Raw genomic sequence first — 25,408 nt, 5'->3', positions numbered from 1 at the left:
AAGGCAGCTCACCCCACCCCAGGTCTGACAACATTTACCAGTTACCTGTGCTGAGTGCTCTTTATCTCACTGATACCCTATCAGCCCTGTTCAGGCTGGTGAGATAGCAAAGTGGCACAATTAGCAGCAATTAGCCTAGGGAGAAACTGTTATGTGGTGGCTCCCAGGATGGAGCAAATCCATGTCTCTGTGCTTCTAGAGATGCTAGTGGGGTTGCACGGCCAGTGGCCTGGTAGCCAGGATGGGGTCTGTGCTGCTGGTTCCCTTGTATTGTTGTGTGTGATGGGGCTGGGTTTAGGGGCAGACCCCCCTCCCAGGCAAATTGGTGAATGGTGGGAGGGTGTTTTGGAGGCCACCCCATAGCATTGTAAAGCCACTGGGTCTTATGAAAACTAGGCAGGCTAATCTTGCACGTGATGGTCCATGACCATCAAGCACCTTGGTAGGACCTCCTGCTCCTCACTGAGATACCCGCAATGAGGAAATCTCAGTCTGGTGTGAAACTGGGAGAACTGGAAAATATGAGTTGTTCTAATACAGTGATAATGGTGTGTTTCTAAAGCAACAGAGCCCTTGAGATGACCCAGTCATATGATGACCCCTATACATCCTATAGGACAATAGGGGAAAACCTCAGTTAAGGTGAAGTTTGGGTTATTTTGTGCCCACACAGGCTTATTTGCATGGCAGCCTATCTCAGTTACCTAGGGCTGTGGAAGGTTGCCACAATTACTTGCTCCAGAAGTTGGTTTTGCCTACGCTTTCTAGGCACTCACCGCTGAGATGAGGATTGTCCTGTCTCCAACCCATAGCTCAGTCCCACAGCATGGTAGGGGATGTTCTCCCTGCTCCTGCACGCACACTGCTCATGCATGGTTAAGGGCCTTGTGCATGACATCTCTGAATTAGCAGCTGGCTGTGACAGTCATTGGTGTTGCTGGCCAGAAACCTGTAAAGCAGAAGGGAAAATTATTTTGGTGGCAGAACTACAAATACTCAATAAAGCACAGCTTGTTTTGGTGCTTTTTTATGTGGTTCTGTGCTGACTTTTTCTCCCCTAATTCACAACAGAAGTGAAGCAGAGTGTAGTAGAGATTGCACATAAATCCTTTGTGCTTGGTTAATGGGAACAATTACAGAAGTTTCTTCTTTTTCTTTTGCCAAGCTGTGATATGAAATCATTTGTCGGGTTCCTGTTTCCATGGAAACAATTAGTTTCATACCATTTTTGTATTACATATCAATGAAGTGATTAATTAAATGAAGGCAAACACTTCATAAATGTATTGTCTCACGCAATAATCAAGTAGCTACCAAGTACCGTAGCTAAATGCACTTAAAATGCAGTAAAACCAGCTCTGCAAAAGACTTAACAACTGTGTGAATATTTATTGGTCTGATACGGTACATCATTTATAAGCCAAAAATACCAAATGTGGGTGTTTAGGCGTTGCAGTGCTTACTGGCTTTGGAGTAAAGCATCATTTTCTCAAAGGATCTGGTCACCTTGAGCCATCTCCAGGAAAGGGCTTAGGGACCTGTTGTGTGATGCAGATGGGCTTCAGCCACCAATGATGCCAAGACCTGCCCATCAGCCATCGGTCCATCTTGCAGGCAAAGGCAAGCCAAAGGTGAATGACTTGCAGGACCTCCTAGCCCTGTGGTTAGTGTGCTCACAGGGATGTGATGGGTCCCCGGCCCTTCTCCAAGGTCTCTCTACATATTTTCTCCTTAAAACAAAATATACAAAGAGTCCACCCAGAATGGAGTGGAATTCAGGGCTCTGACTGTTCCCTCCCAAGCACATCTGGGAGCCTTTCCCTTGCAGAGCTGAGCAGCTGCATGGCAAGGGAGGGAGGAAGGGAGGGAAAGAGGGAGAAAAGGAAGGAGATTCCTATGCTCTGCCACAGAGGAGAGCAAGGGCTGAAATGGGAACTGAATTCAGGGACACTTCGATGGGTAGCTCAGCCCCGAGTGTCTTCAGCAGGATGGGAATGGGATCACAGAGAAGCATAGCCTCGTTGGATGATGGGCAGCGCTGACTTCCCTCAATTCAGGTTTAGCAAAGTGGTTCTGAAAATGAGACACTTGCTTAAAAGGTTCAGTAGGAATTGGAGGAACTTATTTTAATGAGTAGTTAGGGAAAAAATCACCGTGCAACTCTCTGTATTGGACCCTGAATCCTTATTTCACTGGGCAACAGAGTCTTTGTTGAGGCCAGCCCTTAGGGAATTGTGTTTTCCCCTTCATTCAAGAAGAATTTATACACCAGTGGTCATGCAAATATAATTACCTGATTTCAGTTTAGCAACTTAAAACAATCAGAATTTTACTTGGAAAATTCATTTTTCCCCCTTTCCTTCTCTTTAATAAAACATGTCCTGGGAAAGTGGTTTGATGAGCATAGAAAAAGTCTTTGACGGACAATCAGTCCACATTCAGTGACCCCTTACATAGCTAGTTTTTGGATGAAGCCAGTTACTTGAGTTTTTCAGACAAATATAGCAGAAATTTCACAGAGAAACTTGACATGAAATCATTTTTTAACCTGATCCCAAAGGGCAAAGTCTCCATGCAGGGGGTGGGGTTGTTCATCAATGTGTACAAAATGGATCCAGCTGTCCAGTGCAATGGTATTTTCTGTAATCCTTTCTGCTGACAAGCCAGCAGGTGGTGGATCGCCAACACATGACACAACAAGAAATGTTCCATGATGGATGAAACAAATGCACAGAGCTGCATCTCCATCCATTTGAGGCTGACACCCATCTACTACCATCTGACAGAGCTGTTTCTCTCTTTCTGCTATGACTGTCATCACCCCCTCTATGGCTTTTCTGCTTATTTATACTTCCCTTTGCTTGTACCACAGTATCGCAGATGCAGCTTATGCTAGAAGCATCCTCATCACCCTACAAAGGAACTGAGGATAAGATGATGCTTAGAAGGGCCGTCTGCCTTACCTGATACTTCCTTGGTCCACCTGGACCAAGTTGCATGACCAAGGACCAAGGGTACACTAAGGGCCACCCTCATCCAGATGACTTTGAAGCTGGGACTGTGTCTGTGCCTGATGCATGTTTGCATGTTAACAGCACAGATGGGTGGCCAATCTGGAGAGGGGAGCAAGCTTAAGTCTGCATTTAACAGTCAGTGTAAACATCTCCCCTGAAATCTCTTTGCAGAGCCAGCCTCAAATGTCTCTCAGCTATTCCCCACTCCCCTTTTACCACCCAACCTCCTGACCTTGCAAAAATGTGTCTCTGAAGGGTCAGAGCTTGGGTCTGGAGCAGATGCTGATGCCTGGGATCAGGGGTGGGCGGCCCAAGGGCTGGAACATTCCTGCACAGGGTCTCTGGTTGAGATAAGGCTGTGATTTACTCCAAGAAAGTGGAGTTTGAGTGAGTCCTGCATGTTCCCTGGGAGGTGAGGCAGGAAAAAAATCCTGTGGAATAAAAACCTTTCAATCTTCCAGTAATGGTTTGCTTTAGAGAAACATCTAATTCTGTGCAGCTAAAAGCACCACAGTGATCTGGATCACAAGCCATTGCTCACAACCTCCAAGACCAAACGCACTGCGAAGTACCAGGTGAGACAAAGAGCAGCAACGCTTCCAAGTAAGAAGAATCCATGTGAGATGCTTAAATTTTGGGGCTTGGGGGAGGATCAGGGCTTCAAAAACCTCTTGATCTTCCCTTACCAAGGTGGGCCTACATCAATCTAAAGCCAGCAAGTCCAAGCGCAGCTGCTTTGGGTCAGCAGGGAGGAAAGCTGTGAATGCTAAAACTGAATTGTGGACTCTATCCACAAATACCTTCTCAAAGAGTGGTTATCAGTGGCCTTTCTCTCCTAAAACTGCTCTGTCACAGAGTCTAGAGAACAGACACACAAGGAATCAGCAGCAGGTTCTCTCTTTTGCTGGAGAGGTTTGCCCCTGCGATTGCCCTTGTGCAATGTGGTTGTTTCTAGGTTCAAACAACAGGCAAAGGGAGGTTTTAGGGTTGCAGTTCTAGGTTGGAATGCTTTCTATCCCATCTTTTTTTGACATTTATTTTAATCTCAAAACTATAGTATCTACAGTATTTGAAAATTCATAATCCATCCACAAAACAACTGGCACACAATGAGGGTATGAGTTCCCAACCCAGGGGCCCAGCAGTATGGAAACATAATGATGACTGCAGGGAGAATTTCTTCACCTCCTCTTGGTGTGAGGATGGTGTGTATGTCCCCACCAGCCCATCCTGCCATTTTCTTCACCTAATCCCTCACATTCCCACTGATTCAGCCAGCCATGGGTCTGGGAAAAGCGGAGAGCCAGCCACACTGGTATGCAGATAGGGTGGTCTTCATGGAGGGACACGTGCAGTAAGATTCTTCCAGCTCCATAACACATCCCCATGGAGTGAAAATATATACCAAAGGCTCATAGCTAATCAAAACTGAAGATACTGAGGTATAAGCATGGGTGGCATAACTGTCAAGAAAGCTTTTGACTGTGCACAGTATGGCCACAAGATAAGCATCACGTGCATTTGTAGGAACTCTTGAGCTAAAACCAGTGCCACAGTTAATGCTTTGCCTATGATCTCTCTACACCTGCAGTTCTGGTCCCTGGATCACACATTCTAGATGCCACCAGCCCCATTGAAAAGCTGAAGAAACTAACCAGCCACTTTACCACATGCAACTGGTTCTTCCTTGTATCTTGCTGCACTGAAGCCAGCCAATGGCTCGAGATCCTTGCCCAGGAAATGCATTTCCAGCACTGGTGGGTAATTGTTGAGAAATACATTCAAGGAGGGAGAAGTCCAGATTAGTCTGAGTTATGACTCCACATCTAAGGTCACACTGAGAATGTGACATGAAACCCAGGACTGAATTCTTTTAATGTATAAAAAACATTCATCAAGCACAACAGATGACTTTGGAATTTGAGCACACTCTTCTATTTTTTTCCCCATATATTTTATTACGCAATTTCTTCCCCCTAGAAGAAATACCAAGTTCTTTTCTTATTTTTTTTTAAACAAACCAAAAGGGGTAGTACTAATAATCTGGTACACAGCCTGTGACAGTTTCTTTTGCTGCTTCAGCACAGGCTGACAAATGGCCTTAACCCTATCTGAGGGAGGGCATTGAAATGAAACAGGTAACAAATAGAAAACATACAGTTTATGCAACAGCATGTAACTAAGAAGTCTTCCCTTGGAAAACAATAGAGCCATTGTATTCCCCATCTGAGCAGTCGGGAAACTCCACTAGTCCAGGGCTGTAATGAATTAAAGGCTTTTCGGCAGCAGATACGATTGCTATTCGTTGCTAAGAAAAGCACGTTGTCTGGTTGTCTGCAGCATGCTAAATGCATATGTTTGTGTTCCCAGCAAAGTCAAAACTTGCAAAATAGTGGAGGGGAAGGTGATTACCAGACTTGCGTGACTCAGCCCTGCTGCTTTCTCCCATTTGGTAGGATATTGTTTCTCAATAACATGGTAGCAGGAATGCTTACAGCCAAAACGGCTGTTGCTTTGATAACAGAGCTTGACAACCTGGTTGGATGGACACAAGTGCACCGGCAGCTTCTCTGCTACCTGGACTATCAATATTCATGGTTGTTAGACTCTGTCTTTGGAGGGTTTCAAGGATCAGCTAAACAAAGCCATGACTGACACAGTCTGTGGCTGGTGATGGACTTGATTGGAGCAAATGGTTGGGCTGGAGCCCTCTGAGGTCTCTCAATCACGTAGATACCTGTTAAAGCAGTGGCACCAGGACAGTAGTTTGCAGGGTGGGTTATCAAGGCAACAGAGCTGGCTTTGAGCAACGTATTAACTCTTCCTTTGACTGTATTTCCAGCAGTAGTCTGTCAGTCTGATCTATATTGGATGCATGCTACTCATTTGGTTGGAAGGGCAGAAGTGGCTCCCTGGCAGTAGGTATGGAGCATTGGCAATGGGGTCTGCAGTGGAAAGCTATAGCTATCTGACACCAGAAATGGTTAAGACTGATCTGTTAGCACTTCTGATATGCCTGTAGCAGCAATTAGGGCTTAATGCAAGGCAGAATAGATCAAATCCCGACGGTGGAAATTAGGAAATGAAATGCCAAGAACAATAACTAGAACAATGTCATGAATTTCCTCCACCACAGCACGGGGGGGAGTGTGACAACGAATATTTTGATGGGCCTGAATAGTTCAGAAAGTTAGTTTCACTTAGGAAATTCCAACTATACATGCTTGATGCTTGTGTTTTGTTTTTAAATGTCAGCAATGGTTTGAATTTCTATCAGGGGCATGAATTACTGGAGTAGATCCTGGGCTCCCGTCTTGCTGCTCCATAGGCTCCAAACCAGTAAGCAGCTTCACAGAGCTGGGAAAAGGCTTTCTTCTGAATCTCCTTTCCCAGAGCACACACATACCATGTGTCATGTTGAAACTGGATGCACCTGCTAAAGGAGCTGTGTGGGGGCAGACATTATACACCAGTTATAAATCCTTAGGCTATCAACAGCCTTCAGTAAACATTTGGACAATCCTTCCTACCTCTTGGTCATCCAAATATTTGCATCACACGGGGCTGCTAGCCGTTTCCTGACATGCTGAGTCTCTAAGAATATCCTTGGATTGTAGGTCGGTTCCAGCGCAATGTGATGGATGGTCTTATTGGGTGAAATAAATGGCTTGGGAGAAAGGAAATAAAGAAAATCTATCTGTCTCCTGATAATAAATCCAGGTCAGGATGGAGTGAAACAGCTTGCAGTCATGAATGGTGTTTTTAGAGAGCTTTTAGGATCTGATCCGAAGCACCTAAGGGTTAATGATGAACATCCCTGAACTCAATTAGTGGATATACTTCCCTTGGTGATTCTGGCCGCTTTGGACCAGGCGCTAGGAGAAATGGTTGAAGATGCTCCTGAAAGCTCTTCCTTCCTGCTGTGCTGAGCACAGGGTTGGAAACAGCCTGAGCCAACTTTGGATGTAAAATAGGAGCCTGCTGCACTGAAGCTGGGTTTGGCAGCTCTTCCCTCCAGAGCAGAGCATCTCCAAGGCGAGCTGCAGGAGACCGCTGCAATGCACAGGGCTTGTAATCTGTGTGCATGGACCGTTTAACACAGCAGAGTTGCCAAACAGAAATAAAACACTTATTTTTCTCTTCATGCAGATAGAGGAAAGCAGCCTGGACTCTGCTTTAGCAGTTAATAGGGTTTAGTGGTTAATTGGTTTTGGCAGTCTCAAACACAAAATCCGTGTTTCATGATTAAGACTACTGTGCTAAGTAACAACGTTAGAAAGATGAAGCCTTGCAACACAATAATTTTAGTCTTTTACTCAATACAGGCTGTTGCTTTATGGCTAAATATACACTATAATAAGACAGTGAATTTTCTGGTAACATAGTAAAGGAAATAATCAACCCTCAGCTTAACTGCAGGATGAAACCTCTTAGGGTGTAACGTGGATGTTCCACTGTAGCTTCAGTTCAGACCTTTTGTTTTAATCTTCTCTCTCCTCTCAATAAACCCACCAAATCCATGACAAATAAAAGCAACATGGCTCGCTATTATATGGTAACTGAGGCAGAGGGTGCCTAAATGTTTTTTAACTCTGATGGCAGGCTAAGTTCACACAGAGAGTTTGCTCACCCCCAGGTAATTCCTCTTTACCACCCCTCAGTTCCCCCAGCGTCTCCTCTTCCCCCCATCCCGCTCATCACTTCCTTTTGGGAAGCCCAAAACTCCGACCCCTCTTTGGACAGACTAAACAACATCTGCAAAGTCGCCTCGCTCCCTTCCAGCCCTCCCAGGGGAAAAGAGCCGGTCCCAGATGGACAGGAGAAAGCCAGTGTCACCGGGGAGGGCGAGCAGGGCTCCTGGGGGGTGCCGGGGAGCAGGGATGTGGCGGAAGCATAAAGCACCTGTTGGGAGGCTATTTAGGGATTAGCCAAGTGCTGACAGACAAATTGGCAAGATTAATAAGAGCAATCAAGGCTGTGTGGGCTCGAGTTGTGAGCTGACATTAATGTGACATCACTTTCATCTGCTTTTGCCTCACACCGCATAGCTGGTCTGCAGCATCATTAGTGCTTCTAGGGAGCAGCACGGTCAGATGCGGGGTTACAGGAGGGAGGGAGCTATGAGTACGGGTACATGTGTGTGCACACACGTGTGTGTGTGTCAGGGCAGGGGACAGCCCGTTGTGCCTGTCCTTTAGCCGGTCCCCGCATAGGGGCTGTCCATAGTGACCGGCACTAGACCTCTCTCCACTACAGGGCAGGTATCAACAAGGGGATGGGTGTTTGGGGGACCCTGGGACCTCCCAGCCTCAGCACTTCCACAGGGCCTACCTGGCCCTAACAGCAAGGAATTATTTTGGTGATGTTCTCTCTAAAACTGTCTGCTTCTATTGAGTTTTGTTTTTTTTTTTCCCTGACAATGCCTCCTACAGAATCACTTAATGTCACTGCAAAAAAAAAAAAAAAACAGGGTTTCTCTTCCTCTAACCCCCGAAAAATTAAGGAAAAAACAAATAAGAGAAAAATAAAGCATCATGTAACAAAGGCTAATCCCAGGTGTGAGGAGAGAACAAAGAAATTCCTCTATGGTTGCGCTAAGCCCCACACTGGGAATCTCCCCTTTCTCCAGGAGTATGTTTTGACCCCCTAAAGATATTTTAAGGGAGAAAAAGTTGTTTTCAGAGCATTCTTCTGCCTCCCAACCAAGGGGGGGAAATCCCTGCTGCAGCTCTAGTGCAGCACAGCCGTCACACAGGGAAAACTTTGGCTACGGTTTTCTCAATTTTCCCTTTTTTACCTTTGTTTTCCTGAATCCCTTCCCTGCTAACGTTTGGCTTAGATTTTGTCAGCATCCCCTTCCAATGGTGACTTGTTGATGCTCCGGTTTTCTTTGTGCTTTAGTCAATGAGGAATCGTAACAGTAGTAAACCATCAGAATGCACCAATCCTCCAGGTCTGCCTGGCTCTGCCGGAGAGGCTCCCTCCGATGAGAGCTTTTGCCCACAAAAGGAAAGTGTTGAAAAGGAGCGAGATGCCAAATGCTGAGCGCTTGTTTGCTCGCAGAGCTCCTGGCAAGGAGGAACCCACTCGCTGAGACCCAAAGTGGATCCCTCCATGCTGGGAAACTATGGAGCGAGGGGGAAAAAAGTCTGTAAAATCCATAAAAACACGATTTTTTTTGCTATCAATGCTTCAGGCTTGCAAATGCAGACAGGGATAGAAACAATGGGGGACGGGAATAATTAAGGAAAAAGTGGATTTCTTTTGTTAAGCAAACCAGGAGATTGACCCCAAAATCAGACTCTGAAATCAAAGTGACAGGCTGATGATTGCTGCTCCCACAAAGAAAAAAAAAAAAGAAAAATTAAAAAAAAGAATTAATTTTTATGTAAATTAATTTATACCTGCTCTAACTGGAAGTATATGTTCATGTGTGTATATTAAGCACCATAAATTGGTGAATTACTGGGCTTTGAAGCAAATTTCAGGTTCTGCAGAGCTCCGGCCGCAAGCACAGACCCTGAGCATGACCCATTTGCCCCGCTCCTTCGGTTCCCCTGCGCAGCCAAGGCTTTGGGGGACACGGTCCCCTTTGCCACCGGGAGCCCCTCTGCGGGTAGGAGGGACTCAAAGGGGGTTCGCAGAGCACCCCCCTTCCCCTGCCCTCCACCAGGAGCCCAGAGCTCGTTTTCGTTGTTTTTTATGAATCATTCTTAGAGACGCTTCGCACTGCAACCTTCCTCCATCCCTGCCCGCTACGCTGAAATACAGCCCCAAACCGGAGGGCAGAGGCAGCACGGGGCTCCCTAAAGATCCTAAATGTCTTTCTGCTAAAAGTAATGGTATTTTTTCTTCTTCTTTTGAATCATATTTTCTCCCCAAAATTGATTAGGCTTAAAGTACACAGCTTAGACCAATCCGGCAGCAACATCCCGGGCATTCAGTGGTCTGTTTGTAATCTCAGCCTTTTTCATTAACATAAACACTACTTCAACAAAAATATACACGGCCACCTACCAAGCCGGTTGAAGTCAATGCGGAGCCGGTCGCGCTGCTTCGAGCGCGGGTTTGAAGCCGCGTTTAACTATAGCGGAGCGGGGCAGGAGCGGCGTGGGAAACCCACGCTGAAATCGGGGTTAAATCTCGGCTCTCACTCCTGTCGCTGCCCTGGGGGTGCAGAGGCTGTGTCCCGTCCACCCCCCACCCCAAGTTTTCCACCCCTAGGAAAGATAGGGGTGAAGGAAGCGGGAGAGCAGCACCCGCTCCCCGCTGCCCAGCCCGGGGGTCCCTCCTGTTCGGGGGTACGCAGGAACCGGCCATGGGTACGGGCTGGGGCTCAGTGTCCCCCCCGGCTCATCCCGGCCTGACAGGGAAATCAGATCATCTGCGTCTTAGCACTGGGTTTGCGGGAAATTTATTTTTCCCTTTTCGTACTTACTTGTTTGCTTCTTTTTTTTTTTAATGTTTGGGTTTGGTGATTTTTTGGGGGGCTGTTTTTGTGGGGTTTTTTGGTTGTTTTTCTTTTCTTTTTTTTTTTTGTATGCTTTTTCTCCCTCCATTCTACACTTTTCTGTTTTCATTTTTTTTTCATTTTCTATTCTTTACCTGTTTGATCTTTGTCTTATTCTCCTTTTTCTTTTTTTCCTTTTTCTTCCTTTCTCCCTCTTTTTCCTTCTTTTCTTCCAATTTCTTTCTTTTTCTTCCTGTTTCTCTTTCCATCTCTCTTTTTCTCTTCCACTCTCCCTTTTTTCCTCTGTTCCTTTTTTCTCATTTCCTTTCTTTGTATTATTCTGCCTCTCACTCTTCTGTTTCTTTCTTTCTTCCTTTCCACCTTTTCCTTTTTCTATTTTTTCTACTTTTCTCCTTCTTTTTATTTATTTCTTTTTTTTCTTTCCCTCTATTTTGCCTCTCCGTTTCCCTGTTTCTCCGTTTCTTTCTTGCGCATTTTATCCTGTTCTCACTTTATTTTCATTTTTTATCTTTCACCCTCTCCTTTCTCTTTGTCTCACTTTTTCATAATCTCTTTCTTTCTAGTTCTCGTTCTTTATATCTTTTTCTTTTCTTTCTTTCCTTTTCTTTCTCTTTCTCCATTTCTTCCCTTCTCTCTCTTTTTCTCGTTCTTCCTCTCTTTCTTTACACTCTTTTCTCTCGTTCTTCTCTTTCTCTCTATTGTCTTTTTTTTTTTTCTGTCTTTCTGTACGTATTTCTGCACGTCGTTCCATCTTTCTTCTTCTGCACGCTCCTATTCTCCCTCCTCTACTCTCCAGATCAGGCTCTCTCCATACACATTTCTCTAGTTCAATATTTGGAGGCACTTCTGTTTTCCCCTCCTGGGGCTGCGGGGCAAACCAGACCCAGGACTCCGCTCAGCTCTGCGCCAAACCCTCTTCCCGATGGAAGGAAAATTCCCTTTCCTGCTCTGTCAGCTCAAGATTTTCCAACACGCCGATATTTGGCTCAACCGCTGCCGTTTAACCTCAGTGAGGAGGGTCGGAGCCCCGCAGTGGGTAGGACCCGTTCCCTCCCCAAGGCAGATTTCGATAGGGTGTAAGGGCTCAGCACCGTGCCCAGACGGTACAGCCCGTGGCTCTCCTAGTTGCACCCTTTGGGAGGACACGAAGGACCGGGGTTGCCTCAGTCCCGTCCCCGCCGGGGTTACTCTTGGGTGCAGGACACCGCTGAGGGGGGAAAGTCCTCGGCCCCGCGATGCTTTGAGAGAGTCAATCAAATTCGATCGTTTCTAAAGGCGAAACGGGTAATCCTGTAAGAAAAATGATGATGCTGCAACATAAACCCCGGGCAGCATCTTTCCGCACAGGTAGCCCGCAAAATCTGCTGGAGAAAGAAAGGGATTTCTCCCAATGCCTTGGGGAAGGGCACAAAAGTCCCTCATTCAGCGATTACAAAGGGAATAGATGAAAAATAGTCTATTTTAATTAGTAGAATTGAAGCGAGGTTACTGGCACGGAGCTGAGGGTGCTGCGCGAAACGCGCTGGGGCATTTTGTAATTCAGCAAGCGGTTCTGAAAACGGGAAAAGCAAAACCATTTCTGGGTTCGTTACTGCAATTATTACTGAGTTCTGTGCAGCTTTGGTGAAGGGTTTTTTTGGTGGTCTGACTGCGGGGAGGTTATTATTTTTTTCGCTAAGTTTTGATTTTGGGGGGTTTGATTTTGTTTTAGGGTTAGGGGGGTTCTTTTACCAATCTCTTCTCCTTTCCCCTCCGTCTTTCACACACGCACATCTCCTTCCCCAGAATCCCAGATGCGCAATGGGAAGATGTATGTACCCGTTCCCGTTATCAGCCTGATTATCACATATAAACCCCAAATGCAGAAATCGGTCAACTTTGGGGCATAAACCACAGGGATCTATAAAGCTTTCCCACCTTGCGTCGGGTATTTCAGGCATCCACTGAGCATCTTTCCTGGGGATGCCAACCGAGAACCCGATTTCCGGACGAACAGTTTTAAATCTCCAAAACTAAACCCCGCTTAGGATATTTAACTAGGGACAGCTTGCACAGAAGGGATCGTTTTACGAGGCGCTCCTCTGTTTTTCTAAGGATGTGGGAAAGATGATCAACCAATTTTTGGTGCCTTTTCATTCTCTGCGCTAGTAACTGCAAAGCAAAGGGTGTCATGAATATGCAGCAACCCGCAGCGTTGCTCCAGAGCCCGTTGGGCCACTACAGAGTGGCCAGGGGTCGCCGATAAAGCGGTGTTTCTTTAGTCGGGAGTTCACTCGTTTGATAGTAAGAAAAGTAGCTAATAGTAATAGCAATAGTAGTTGTAATAGTAATAATATTAACAACAACAACGATGGAAATCAGCATTTGCTGGGAGAGTTTCCAAGGAAAACCACTCCCAGGTCTCTGCAAATGGGGGAGCAGGGAGAGGGGAACTGCGGGTATCTTTTGTGAACGTAAGCCCCGACCCGCCTTTGTGTTTGGGAAGGGGAGAATGGAGCTCAGATGCGAGATTATAGCAACCCAAAACACGCAGGAGGTATCTCTGGGGACCAGGCGGTGGCTGACCTCTGTCCGGGAAGGGTAGTTCTCCCTTGGGGGACTGCCGTGAGCTGTCCCTTTGCCCGGGGACTGCAAGGCCCTTCTGCAGCCACACTCCCCGCAGCAAAGGACCTGGAGGAAAGGCCCACGGGCAGTTCACCCACCCCAAGAGCGATGCTGCGGGGCTCCATCCAGCAAAACCAGCTTTTGCGAGCGGTGCAGACCTGGCCGGTCCCAGGGCATGGGAGCCCCCTGGGCAGAGACCAGAGGGACAAATCCCCTCTGCTGCAGCTGGAACCTTCCCGTAAGCCGAAGAGCTGTCCTCCCCCTGTCAGGTATAGGCACCCGAGCATGTCGGTGCCTCCCGGCCGGTCGTTGTCAAGGGTCTCCCAGTGGAGCCTTGCCCTCAGCATCCTTCGCTGCATCCCGCCCCACGGGGGACCACCGCATTCTGCGTGGATGGCTCTGCCATCTCTTCTCCCCTTTCTGCAGGTGACAAGCGGTGGTGGCTGCTGGGGACACCGATGCTGGGACCCCGGGGGCACTTGCCCTGGGGAACACCCGGGTGCTGGCACTCCCTCTTTCCTTGAAGTGATGCTCCTGCCTCGGTGGTCCCGGGAACGTCGTTTCTCCTTCCTCGGAGCCCACTCGCTCCCGAAGTACCAGGCACCTATCCGGGGCTCTGCAAGGCTGCGGAAACCGTGTGGGTCCCCACAGTTCCCCCTCTTGGGAAGCCTACTGCCAGCATCCCCAGCCCAGGGCACCGGGGCTGGCGGTCCCTTCCAGGGTCTGTTGTCCCGGGGACTGTGCACCGAGGGACAGCACTGGGAGGCCGGATCATGCCCCAAACCCATCCGTTTGTTTTATGCATCTCTCCGCAATATTTGGGAGTAGACGAAGTCTCCAGCTTGGTTAATACTTAGTCCCGCAATGTGCCGTCCCCTCGGCTTTCAGTACCCGTGTTAAAAAATAACCCCTTAATCCTTGGTGTGGGCAATTCCGTTTTGTCTTTCCTCACCTCTCCGTGCAGACGGATTTTAGGTGATACCCCGAAACGGGGAGCCAGCTACCCTCGCCTGCCTGGTGCTAAAAGTCCCTCCCTGCATGCACTAAAAGAGCATCAGTGCGATTTCGACGGGGTTTTGGTTTAGAGCTGGGAAGAAAACAACGAAAAAAGGTTACTAAGCCTGGAAATAGGGCTGAGCCCCGGGGAAACCCCTCGCCCACCTTCGCCCTGCTCGGCCCAGCCGAGCTTTTCGTTCTGGGAGACGTCGGGGAGGGCGTCTGATTTTGGCTTCACGAAACTCAGTGCACAGAAATGTTTCTCTGGCACCGCTGTCCCCGTTTTACCTCTAACCCGGGGGAGTTTGGGGCTAGAAAAGCTGGAAATGGCTACTCATTCTGTTTGCATGCCACAGTGCTCTGCCCAAGCGCTGGGAAAGGGGGGCAACCCTTCTCGAGGGTCCTGCTTAGAATGTGAGGGCATTCCCAGCACCGGGCCCCATCACTAGAGGAAAGAAAACTTGCCCGAGAAAGCATGGGTGGCTCAGCAATACCAGCCTGGATTTACAACTGGATTTACACCTGAATTAACAAATCGGGCTGCCTTTAAGGGCGAGCTCCTTCGCGGAGAGGTGGTCGGGAGCATCACTCGCAGGCTCCCAGCTCTGCCCCTATTCAGCACCGCTGTTTCCCTCGGTACCCAGGTCCTCAACTCATAATCCCAGCCAGTAAAAAGCATCCCCCCGGGGAAAATATTCTAGCTATCCGTCCCTGAGCAGGGATATAAATACCCGGAGATATTTAGAAGATCTCTGTGGGAAGCGATCGTGTCTAAGTGGTAGCACTCGGGGCTTATTATCGCTGGAACCGATTTGTATCACAGGGACCGGGTCCTGCCAGAAAATTCCTAAAAAATCCTGTGTTGAAGAGGGCTGTAAATTCCTGTGCTGCAATATTTCATCGAAGGACGTCATGGAAAATGTGGGATGGGGGTGGGGAGAGTCTTTGGACGGGCGGGGGGGCGGGGGGGGGGAGGGAGACAAAAGGCGGGGGGGGGGGGGGAGAGTGTAAGATTTTCCCTTTTTTTTCTGTTTCTGACCAAAGGCTGAACTTGTGCCCGAGGCACGGCTGCTGACAGCCAGCCCGCACCTCCCCGCAGCCGCCCCAGCGCTTCGGGCGCTTCACTTCGCACCCGCTCCTGCTTTCGGCTTCTTTTCCCCCAAAACCTCCATCAGGTCCCTCTCGGTCCCGGAGCCGCGGGTGCCATCGGGAAAGGGCCCGTCCGCCATCAGGCACACACACACGCCTGGGTCAAGCCTTTTCAGTGTAGTGGACCCCCCAAAAAATGGGCTAAATAACCCCCAATACCACCTCGGTCCGTTCACATCTCCTCTCTCCCAGCCTTAAGCCCCTTGTTTGAAAGCACCCCCTCCACCTTAAATATTTAGGAATCGATTTGCTGCGGATCTGGGGCCAGAGGCCACGGAGATGGCCGCGACTGAAGGAAAGGGAAAAAAAAATATATATATATATACATACAAAGCTAAAAAAATACCTCCTAAAACGCAAAACCCATCGAGGGAAAAGAGCCGGTGCTGGGGAAGAAGGGGAGGGGGGGTCCTGCGGGTGGTGTTAATGCAAAGCAGGGGCAGCGGGGAGGGGGACATAAGGCGGTCACTCCCCTCGCCCTGGGTGGTCTGGGCTTGCAGGAACACCCCGGCCCCTCTCGGAGCAGCACCCAGCCCGCCTATAACAATACCACCTATATACATTTCCATACTCGGGTTACACCCGGCCTGCTTTGCAAAGTTGACTTCACTTAAGCAATTAGCTAGTGAAAATACCTTCGGCGCAGGAAAAGGAAGAAAGCTCGGATTTGTCTATTTTTACACAAAACACTGCCGGGTTTCGGGGAGGGAGGGAGGGAGAGAAGGGGAGAGGGTTTGGGAAGGAGCCGGTTAGGAAGCGCAGAGGGGCTGGGGGTGGGCGCGGGGAATAAGCGGGATCGGGCCGGCAAAACGGGCTCCAAACCGTGCTGGGATTTGCAGGGCTAATTGCTCTAGATCATCTTTTAGTTTTCTTCTTCTCTCACCACCTTCCCAGCATCTCCCCATCGGTTCAAGCACAAAAAGCACCAGCAAACAGGCAGGTCACACTCACAGCCACCATAGGACACCGCCTGGCCCGGCTTTTCCGCCTTAAAATTCTCCTTTTCCCCAATTCACGGGCTCTGTTTAAAACCCTCCAAGGTTTTTGCTATTCCCACTGCTAGGCCTATCGAACCCGGAGCATTATATTTGCATTTTTCACGTTCGCTGGCTGTAATACATCGTAAACCAAATCTTCACACTCGGAAAAGGTAGTGTGAGGGACGGAGAGGGCATTCCCGCAAAGACTTACTTGCTTTGAAAGGGAACCGTTTGATTTCCTCAGGGTGTTTTTGCTGGTTTATTTTGGGTTATTTTGGGATTTTTTTTTGCTCGGAGCTATTTTATTTCCTGGTGGAAACGGTGCTGGTGGGACGGTTTTGAACGTGGGTTTTACACGAACTCTTTGTATTGCGTTTCGAGCTCCATCTCCGGGTGTTTTGGAGACACGCTGGGGAGATTCAGTCACAGAGGGATGCAAAGCAAAGAAAAACACCCTTTTGGCAGCCCGGGGAGGGGCATTCGGTGCAGACCAAAGATCAGGGTCAGCGATGCGCTCCCCCCTTTAAAATACAAAGAAACACAGCGAGAAGCGGGGGTTTATTCTGGACCAGCCGCCCCGGGGCTGTAACACACGGGGAAGGTGATCGCTTCCCGAAAAAACGATTTTTCCTGGGCACCCTCCTCCTCCTTAAGAAGCTCCAGAAATTACTGCCTGCATCCCGTCACTATGTACCTGTCCACGGCCTGCGTCTGTTTGCAGCGACTATCCCCTGCTTGTCCCCTATGTCCCATCATCCCGTACCCCCGATTGCGCCAGGAACGTGAGGGCCGGTGCTTTCTGCAGAAGGTTTATTTTGCGTGGAGGGGGCATACGATGGAAAGGGGAAGGAGAAGGGAGAGGAGGGGGGGAAGCTCCTGATGTGAAATCCCTCTCGGTGGTGTCACAGATGTGACAGGCGCCCCGGAGGCTGCTCACAACTGCCCGCGAATAACGCGGAGGGAGTTTCTCAACCCGATCGGTATCTATCGTTCTTTCAAAAAGCATTAAATGATCATCGCAAAACTTTGAAAGGGAATTTGGAAGACGGGGGGGGGGAGGTTTTGGAAGGTTCCCCCTCCTTTCTCTCTGCACGGGATGATGCAGGGGGACAGACCCGCAGCGCTGCGGCCTGCAAAGGGCAAAGGGGGTGTATGGTGTATGTATGCAAGGCTCCTCTTCCTCCTTTTTTACCCCCGTTCCTTTCTCTTTTCCTTTCCCCAGTCTTGAAAGGGAGCACACGCTGCAGCAGCCAGAGCATCTGCTCCGCTCCCAGCCAGCAGCCCAGGCTCCTGCCACCCACCCTCACACCCCCCACCCCCCCCCTCCCAGAGCACAGATTTCCACCCGCGATCCGCAAAAGAAGGTGACAAAGGTTTTAAGCGACTTACCTTAGGTGATACCTCTCCTGATGGGACGATGCTCAAAAGGGCGCATTGGGGTATTTCTGAAGGGGTTGGGGAGGATAAGGGGGTCTCGCCCCCCTGCCTTCCTATTATCTTTCCCCCCACCCCGCGTTTGTGCCCGTGGCATCCGCCGGAGCTGAGCATCAGGCTCCTGCTACACTTCAGCACAGATTTGTGTAACTCTCCCTCAAAACCAGCCCATCCCAGCCTCATCCTAAGGCAGCCTCGGAGCAGGCAAGGGGTCCGAAGCCCGCTCCTAATCCCCGGCCCGGCGGCAAAGACAGAAAAGGGCATTTCAAGAGGCAGCAGGAGTTTTCGCCGATTTCTTTTTATTAAAGCACCCCCGAGCCCGTGTTTACATTGCGCAGTATAAACATCCTGCCCTGGCCCGCCGAGCTTAAAAGAGCGCAAGAAGAGGGGGTTTCAAGTGGGTGAAACTCCGCGCAGCGCGGAGCCCGCGGCCGGGCAGCACCTCCGCTGCCTTGCGCCGCCCGCGGAAGTTCCGCGTCGCCCGCAGGCCCGCACTGCCGCGCCCCGGCCCCTTCCACGGCCCTTCCCACCTCCCTCCAGTGACTTTTAGCAGGGGTGGCCGGGGAAAATGGGGGGAAATGGGGGAGCCCCACGCAGCGGCACGGCCACGGTTGACAAGTCCCCCCTCCAAAACACACACATACACACGGGACCGGGCTGGGATGTGTCGCGCAGCCCTTGTGTCGCTAGGGGTGGCGTGGAAAGGGCCCTTTAAAAGCTGCCCACCAGCTGGGAGCGGGCGCGGAGGGGGCCGGGCCGGGGCGGGGATCGCCCCCCGCTCTTACGTCTGTCAAGGAGCGGCAGACGACGCCGCTAGAGATAAAGTAAAAGGCGAGCAGCGGGGCCGGGGGCAGACTCGACAGCCACCGCGATGGGAAGCAGCTCCCCGCAGCACCGGCAGCGCCAGCCCAGTTAGAGCCGGCGCACGGGGAGGGGGGGGGACGGGGACGGCGGCCCCGGGAGCCCGGCCCGCCGAGGGACAAGGCGGAGGCCGCCGGCTTCTTTCTCGCAGCAGCCGAGCACAACTCGCTTCCACCCGCCCCCCCCATCCCGCTTCCCTGCCCGCCCCCCCCCCCCGCCTCCCGACCCTCCGCCTCTCGCTCGCCTTCTGCAGCCGGGCTCGGATTTAGGGATAAAGTGGGAGGAGGAGGGAAAGGGGGACTTGCGGGGGGGGGGGGATCGTTGCTTCCATTTGTTTATCCACGGAGCGGTGAAGTCTCCCGGTGGAAAGAAGCCCCGCCGGGGGGCCGGGAGGAGGCCGGAGGCGGGGTGAGTGGAGGCGAGCCCCCAGCAGCGTGGCCTTTTGGGGGAGCGCGGGGGGGTGTTGGCGGAGGAGGGCCGGGGCTGGCCGCCGAGGACCCGGCCGTAGATGACTGCAGAAGCGCAGCAGGCTCTGTCCTCTCAGCCCCCTCCTCCTCCGGTGCAGAGCAGCTACGGCCCCATGTCCTCCGTGGCCGAGAAGCAGCCGCAGAGCTCGGCCATGGACACCGCTTCCGCGGCGCCCGGAGGGGCGACCGGCAGCGCCCCGGGTAGCGGTGGAGCCCCGGGCAGCGGCGGTCCCAAAGCGAAGAAGACCAACGCGGGGATCCGGCGGCCGGAGAAGCCTCCTTACTCCTACATCGCTCTCATCGTCATGGCCATCCAAAGCTCACCCTCGAAACGCCTGACCCTCAGCGAGATCTACCAGTTCTTGCAGAGCCGCTTCCCTTTCTTCCGCGGCTCCTACCAGGGCTGGAAAAACTCTGTGCGCCACAACCTCTCTCTCAACGAGTGCTTCATCAAGTTGCCCAAGGGACTGGGACGCCCGGGCAAGGGCCATTACTGGACCATCGACCCGGCCAGCGAGTTCATGTTCGAGGAGGGCTCGTTTCGCCGCCGACCCCGCGGGTTCAGGAGGAAATGCCAAGCGCTGAAGCCCATGTACAGCATGATGAACGGGCTCAGCTTCAACCACCTCCCCGAGAGCTACGGCTTCCAGGGCTCGGCCGGCGGGCTCTCCTGCCCCCCCAACAGCCTCTCCCTTGAAGGGGGTCTGGGGATGATGAACGGGCACTTGTCCAGCAACGTGGAGGGGATGGGCCTCGCGGGACACTCCGTGCCCCACCTGCCCGCCAACGGCGGGCACTCCTACATGGGCGGCTGCACCGGCTCCTCGGCTGGGGAATACCCGCACCACGAGAGCTCCGTGCCCGCCTCCCCGCTGCTCGCCGGCGGCGGCGTGATGGAGCCTCACTCGGTTTACTCCAGCTCGGCCTCAGCGTGGGCACCCTCCGCCTCGGCGGCCTTGAACACCGGCGCGTCTTACATCAAGCAGCAGCCCCTGTCGCCCTGCAACCCCACGGCCAACCCGCTGTCCTCCAGCCTTTCCACGCACTCCCTTGACCAGTCCTACCTGCACCAGAACAGCCACAACACCGCCGAGCTCCAAGGTAAGGCGCAGACACGCGTGGGACTTACCGAGGCCACCGCCGCGGGGGTCGGAGGGGGGCTCATGGCCATGCGTGGGTCCTCCTGGATCCACTCCTCACTTCCCTTCCGACCGCACCAGGGCAGCCGTCGGGTTTTCCCAGCTACTGCTCGGCTGCGACCAGCCGGGCCGGGGCTGTGCTACCCCTGGAAGCTGCTCTGCTGTCGAGGCCTCCGGGCTCACCCAGCCGTGGGGCTGCGGGGTTAAGGTTCTTTCCCCTCCTATGGGGACATGGGGAGCTCCGGAGGGAGAACAACGGGGAGCATTTCCCCACTAGGGTGCCGGCCATCCGCACCTTCCCAGCCCCTCCATCCGCTCCTTTCGGGGCTGTGTTTCCCAGGCCCATCGCTTCCCTCCGCCCATGCGGAAATCGGGGGGCCTCCGTGCCCCGCATCCCCGGTCCAGCATCGCCACCAGCTCCTATGTGGAGCTGTTGGAGGGGATTTGCCCCGGCTATTGGAAGGGGGGAGATGGTGGTTAGGCCGGGAGGAGGCCTCAGGAGGGATGAGGCCGGAGATGGGCTTTGTCTTGCGGCCCAAATTCATCTCGGGGGTGGAATCTCAGTGTACGGGGCAGCCCTGGGAGCTGTGGCCGGTGGAGGGGCAGGTTTGGGGATCCTTGCACATCACCCCGGGGCCTGGGGAAGCGGGAAGAACCAGGCACAAACGGGTGTGAAAGGGAGCGTTAGCGGGGCACAACCACGAAGTGGAGAGGAGAAAAAACGCGCATCAGCAGGGCCGGACGGAGCGGCCTGGCCCGAGCACAGCCCCGGGCCGCTCCTCGGCGGTGATCGCACCCGGATCTGCTGGAAAAACAGCAAAAATCAAGCCCGAGGAGCCGCCGGGCCCGCCCGCTGCCCTAACCGCAACGCTCTGATTTAACGCCCGGGCGATGGGCGCTGGCGCGGTGGGCAGCAGGGCTCCGAGCGGCCGCTTCTCCCCGGAGCACCCCGAGTTTAGCGGGGGTTTTCTGTCCCTAAGTGGCATCAGAAAGCGCAGGAACAGCTCCGGTCCTCCCAGCCCTTCGCCTTCGGCCTCTCCACCCCGGCCCTCCCGCCGGCCCTGCTTCCCTGCCTCGCACCCTGCGGAAGGCATGGGAAAAGCAGCCGGTACCTTCAAGAGCGTAAAATGGGGGGCAAACCAAACCCGAGCCGACCCAGACTCCGTCTGCTCGAAGCATCCTTAGGCCGGGCGGGAGGTTTTCCCCACCGCACCTGTCCGCACCCGCGGAGCCCTTGGAGCACTCGTGTATCTGTGTGAAAACGCAGAAATACAGCCAATTCCGCCCTAGACCGTGGGGCTGCGGAGAGGTTGGGATGGGTTTTGCGGTTGTTTTGTGCTTTGGTTGTTTTATTGGAGTTTTTTTAATCCAGACGGCGGCTTTTTCCCACTCTCCCCGTCTTCAACTTCCCCATTAAATATAATGTCGATGGCTGACGATCTTCCCTCTCCGTTCCGCAGGCATCCCGCGGTATCACTCCCAGTCTCCGAGCATGTGCGACAGAAAGGAATTCGTCTTCTCTTTCAACGCCATGGCCTCCTCCTCCATGCATTCAGCGGGCAGCGGCTCCTATTACCACCAACAAGTGACATACCAGGACATCAAGCCGTGCGTTATGTGATACAGGGCGGAAAAAACACCTCCCGGGGGCGGCGAGGCCTGACCCGAGCCTCGACCCCCCCCCCCCTCGCGGACCCTCGATGGAAATAAGGGGGGTCTCTGCGAAAAGACTGTGCCCGGGAGAGAGATCCCGGCTCCTCGGGAGTGGGTTGGGGGATAGGGGCTAAACTTGCCCCACAGCTGAGCATTGGCCGGACCCTTCAATGCGGGTCCTCAATCACTGACGGTCTCTGCCTTCTTCTGCTTCTTCGTTTGGGGTTGGGTTAAGAAGAAAGCAAAGAACCCTCCCCGCGAAAACCCTGACTGCGAGTTTGCGTTAAGGGATTCGACAAAAGAGGGTTTGATGTTTCTTTTTAAAAGAAAAAGGGGAAAAAATATAGTTCAATTACTAATTCAATTTTATCCTTGGCATTGAGCAGTGCCATCAGCGCAACTGGCGGGAGCGGAGCCGGCTCGACCTGGGGTTGGGGGGGCTGTAAACGTTCCCGACCCCAAAACCGGCGCATCCCGCGGCCCCTCCGCCCTGCACCGCGGGAGGAGCGCCCGGGGTCCCCCAGCTCGATCCGCTCGGTCCCACTTCATTTCGAGCCCATTCTTCAAAGTAATGCCCCCATCTTCCTTTTCTTTATCCAGCAAACACGCAGCGGGCAAAAATCTCTCAGAGGGATTATTTTTCTTAGCTATTAATATTACTTTTTTTGCCTGCATAAAAACTGCAGGATCAGACCCTATGCAGAGAGAAAAAGGCACTTTGAAAAGAGACAGCCATGCTCATTCTGTTATTTATTCTACATTATTTTTGTTGTTGTTGCTAATAATCGAGACACGAGTAGTCTCAGTTGATCAGTATTAAATCGGTGAATCTCTGTTGGCAATATTTGCCATATAGATTTTTTTTCTAGTTAACCTTTATAAATTTTAAGCTGATCGTGGTCTCTGTGTAAAGGCAATTCTCCATATGTTTTTATAGAAATATATATATAATGAAGGATTATTCCCCTCCCTTCACCCCCTTCCTCCGTATTTTGTCTTTTTGCCATGACTTCATACAAGTCGGTGATACCTATTTTAATTCTTTCTGCACTGTATAAATTTGTAACTTCATGGGGTTATTTTTTTTCTCCCTGCCCTTTTCTGTACGTTTTGTCCCTAAAGGAAAAAAAAAAAAAATCGAACCAAAATAAAACATGTATGTTACTTGTACATGAGCTTCACGATTGTACGAGCAGCAAATAAACGAGCATGCGGTGTAACACGCGTAGTTATATCTGAGGAGTCCGTGGGCTCCGCGAAGCGCTATGATTCCCCACCTCGGTGCGGCCTCGAAAGGGAATCTGGGGGGGACGGGGGGACTTGGTGGCGGCTTCCAACTTGGAAGTACTTAGAATGAGGATGAGAAAAACAGGAAAACCGGAGGCGATTTAAGCTTTTCTCTCTCTATTATAGTTTAATTCTCTTCCCCCCCCCCCAACCATCCAAGGAGAAAGCGAAAGGAGGGGTTTGACTCTTACTCTTTGCTTCTTATCCGGGGACGAGGCGCGGCGCTGCGGGGATGGAGCCTGCGGCTCCTTCTCTTTCCTTCTCCATCCCGGGAGGGACACGGTTATTTTTCGGGTAGCCCGAACCGCGCATCCCCGCGGAACCTCCGCTGGTAGTGGCCGCAGGAGAGTGATAGCAATAATAATAGCAATAATAATAGTAATAATAATAAGAAAATATTCAAACCGATTGAGTTCTGCACTATCACGGACCTGCGCCGAGCAGAGATAAATCCTCAGCAAGAGGAGAGAAGGCAGTGGGGACACAGAGCCCGGCTCATCAGAAAAATAAGTCTTTTTCTGCAGAATTTGGGTTTATTCTGTCTAATTTAGGTTCCTCCCCTACCCAAGGAATTTCGCTTTGATCCGTGGTCCGATACGCCTGTCTCAGCTCTCACACTATGAATATTATACACTCATATTGAAAAAAGAAAGATGCACGCAAATTAATCTGATTAGTTGGCTGTGTGTTTCTGCCTTTATATGGGGAAATTAGGTTAGTGCGCGGTAATTAGCCCAGCTGTGTGTAATCAGCTTAATTAAAAGCAAAGTTAGCCGGTAACAAGAAGTCTAACCATTCTTTTAATTAAGGCAGGTGGGAAAGGCTCTATCAGAGCTGGTGGAGGCCTTTCATAGTGAGTGGGGGTTTTGTTGTTATTTGGGGTTTTTATGGGGGAAGGGGGGTGTTGGTTTCGCGACTTTGGGGTTGTTTGGTTGGATTTTTATTTTTAGAGTAGATCTGTTTAAGCCAGCAACAATCAGCCTGCAGTATTTAGTGGGGTTTTCCTGGTTTTATGCCTTTATGGGTTGATCCCTCCATCATCTGCACTGCTGCCCATCCCTGTTGGAAGTAAGCCGCATCATTCCCATCCTTTTTATATCCAAGCTGAAAACTGTGAGGTTTTTTTTGCTCTTAAAGCACATATCTGTGCTAGGTGTGGCTGAGATGAAGGTCCAGGCTTAGGAGTTCAGGTTTTGCCAAGTGGTTCTTCCTTTGCTGATATATCACTGTTGCTCCTAAGGTTCATCTTCATCCTCGAGGATTAATCTTGGATGTGGCCATTTGTGTGTGGCACCGTTGCCAGGCTGGAAAGGGCAGGCAGGCACCTTGCAAGCCTCAGGTCCTGCTTGAAGGGGTTTGTTCCCAACAAAGGTTTACACAATTCATTTTTCTCCCTCCTGTCGTTTTCCAAACCTGGAAAAACAGAACCACCGCATACCATGGACGCCACATATTCCTCAAGCCAGTGAGCGCAGTCTAAACAGGCAGCTCTCCATCTCAGACACCTACAGCAGAGAGGAGAAGATGAAACCCTACCAGCTCCTGTCCCCAGCTCTTCTCCACAATGCAAACTGAGTTTTTCCTTGTATATGTTGTCCAAAGGGATAGCAAAAACCTCTAGCTGCTACCACAACAGTCCCTTTGCACAAGCTCCACTCGTACATCTTTTGGGGCTCTGGCAGGAGTCAAGTAGCAGTCAGCTCGCTCAGAAATCTCCTGTGCAAGGAGATGAGACATAGGCTTGCTCGGAAACACTGTATTTTCTCATGTAATGGCCCCGATCTGACCGTGGTCAGCTGCCGTGGCTCCGTTCAGTGTCAGCAATCTCATCACCCACTTTCCATTCCGTATGTGACACAACAACACGGTTTTCTGTGGGGTTTGGGGACTTTTACTGTAGGAAAGAGTTCCTTATTGCAGATGCCCTGTGGAGGCCCACGAAATTAGGCTGAAATTTTGGAGCATAGTGAGAAACAGGGACTGGTGCATCCAATGAGATTTGATGCAGGATGTACCTCCAACTGGGAGTCCGGGATCAGGGCCATGCCCTGCCATTGCAGGGGCGCATTGGCAGCCTCAATGCTTCCCTTTTCTCCCCTTCGGGGACTTCTCCCACCCCTACAGGGTCACCCAGCGCTGGATCCCGTGTTGGCAGCTGCCACCCCCGCCGAGTTTGTGTCCCCCAGTGTGTTTATGAGGGGTGCAAGGTACCACTTTGGGGCACGGCTTGGGGATGATGGGGGCATCTCGAAGCGGGGACATAACACTGTGGAGCCTCTGCAACAGGCGGTGCAGGGCTGGGTCCCCAGCAGCGTGGGGACACGTTTATGGGGGGGAATCTGAGGTCCTTCTG

General features: G+C 51.4%; 1 protein-coding gene and 1 long non-coding RNA gene across 2 annotated transcripts; one reads left to right on the top strand and one right to left on the bottom strand.

The window, feature by feature from the left end:
- Positions 1-227: 227 nt before the first annotated feature.
- LOC134163401 (uncharacterized) lies at positions 228-17,766 on the bottom strand. Its single transcript, XR_009964725.1, has 3 exons — positions 17,604-17,766; positions 3,247-3,419; positions 228-949 (listed from the first exon to the last, which is right to left on the bottom strand). It is a non-coding gene; the product is annotated as an uncharacterized LOC134163401 (long non-coding RNA).
- A 688-nt stretch (positions 17,767-18,454) lies between these two features.
- Positions 18,455-22,988, top strand: FOXF1 (forkhead box F1). The gene is made up of 2 exons (XM_062618354.1): positions 18,455-20,077; positions 21,576-22,988. The coding sequence occupies exons 1-2, from the start codon at positions 19,018-19,020 to the stop codon at positions 21,734-21,736; spliced, it is 1,221 nt and encodes a 406-aa protein (XP_062474338.1). The 5' UTR covers positions 18,455-19,017; the 3' UTR covers positions 21,737-22,988.
- The last annotated feature ends 2,420 nt before the right edge of the window (positions 22,989-25,408 follow it).

The sequence above is a fragment of the Pezoporus occidentalis genome, unplaced genomic scaffold (assembly GCF_034315485.1).
Source record: "Pezoporus occidentalis ecotype Australia unplaced genomic scaffold, CSIRO_AGI_Poc_V1 ctg20, whole genome shotgun sequence".
Classification (NCBI taxonomy): Eukaryota; Metazoa; Chordata; class Aves; order Psittaciformes; family Psittacidae; genus Pezoporus; species Pezoporus occidentalis.
The sequence above is the reverse complement of the archived record's forward strand: the minus strand, read 5'-3'. Positions and strand labels throughout refer to the sequence as shown.

Bases quoted from the DNA above. Each gene is read 5' to 3' on its own strand.
- FOXF1 (XM_062618354.1), top strand. From the start codon at position 19,018: ATGACTGCAGAAGCGCAGCAGGCTCTGTCCTCTCAGCCCCCTCCTCCT. The intron at 20,078-21,575 runs GTAAGGCGCAGA...TCCGTTCCGCAG, and splicing joins CAACACCGCCGAGCTCCAAG to GCATCCCGCGGTATCACTCC.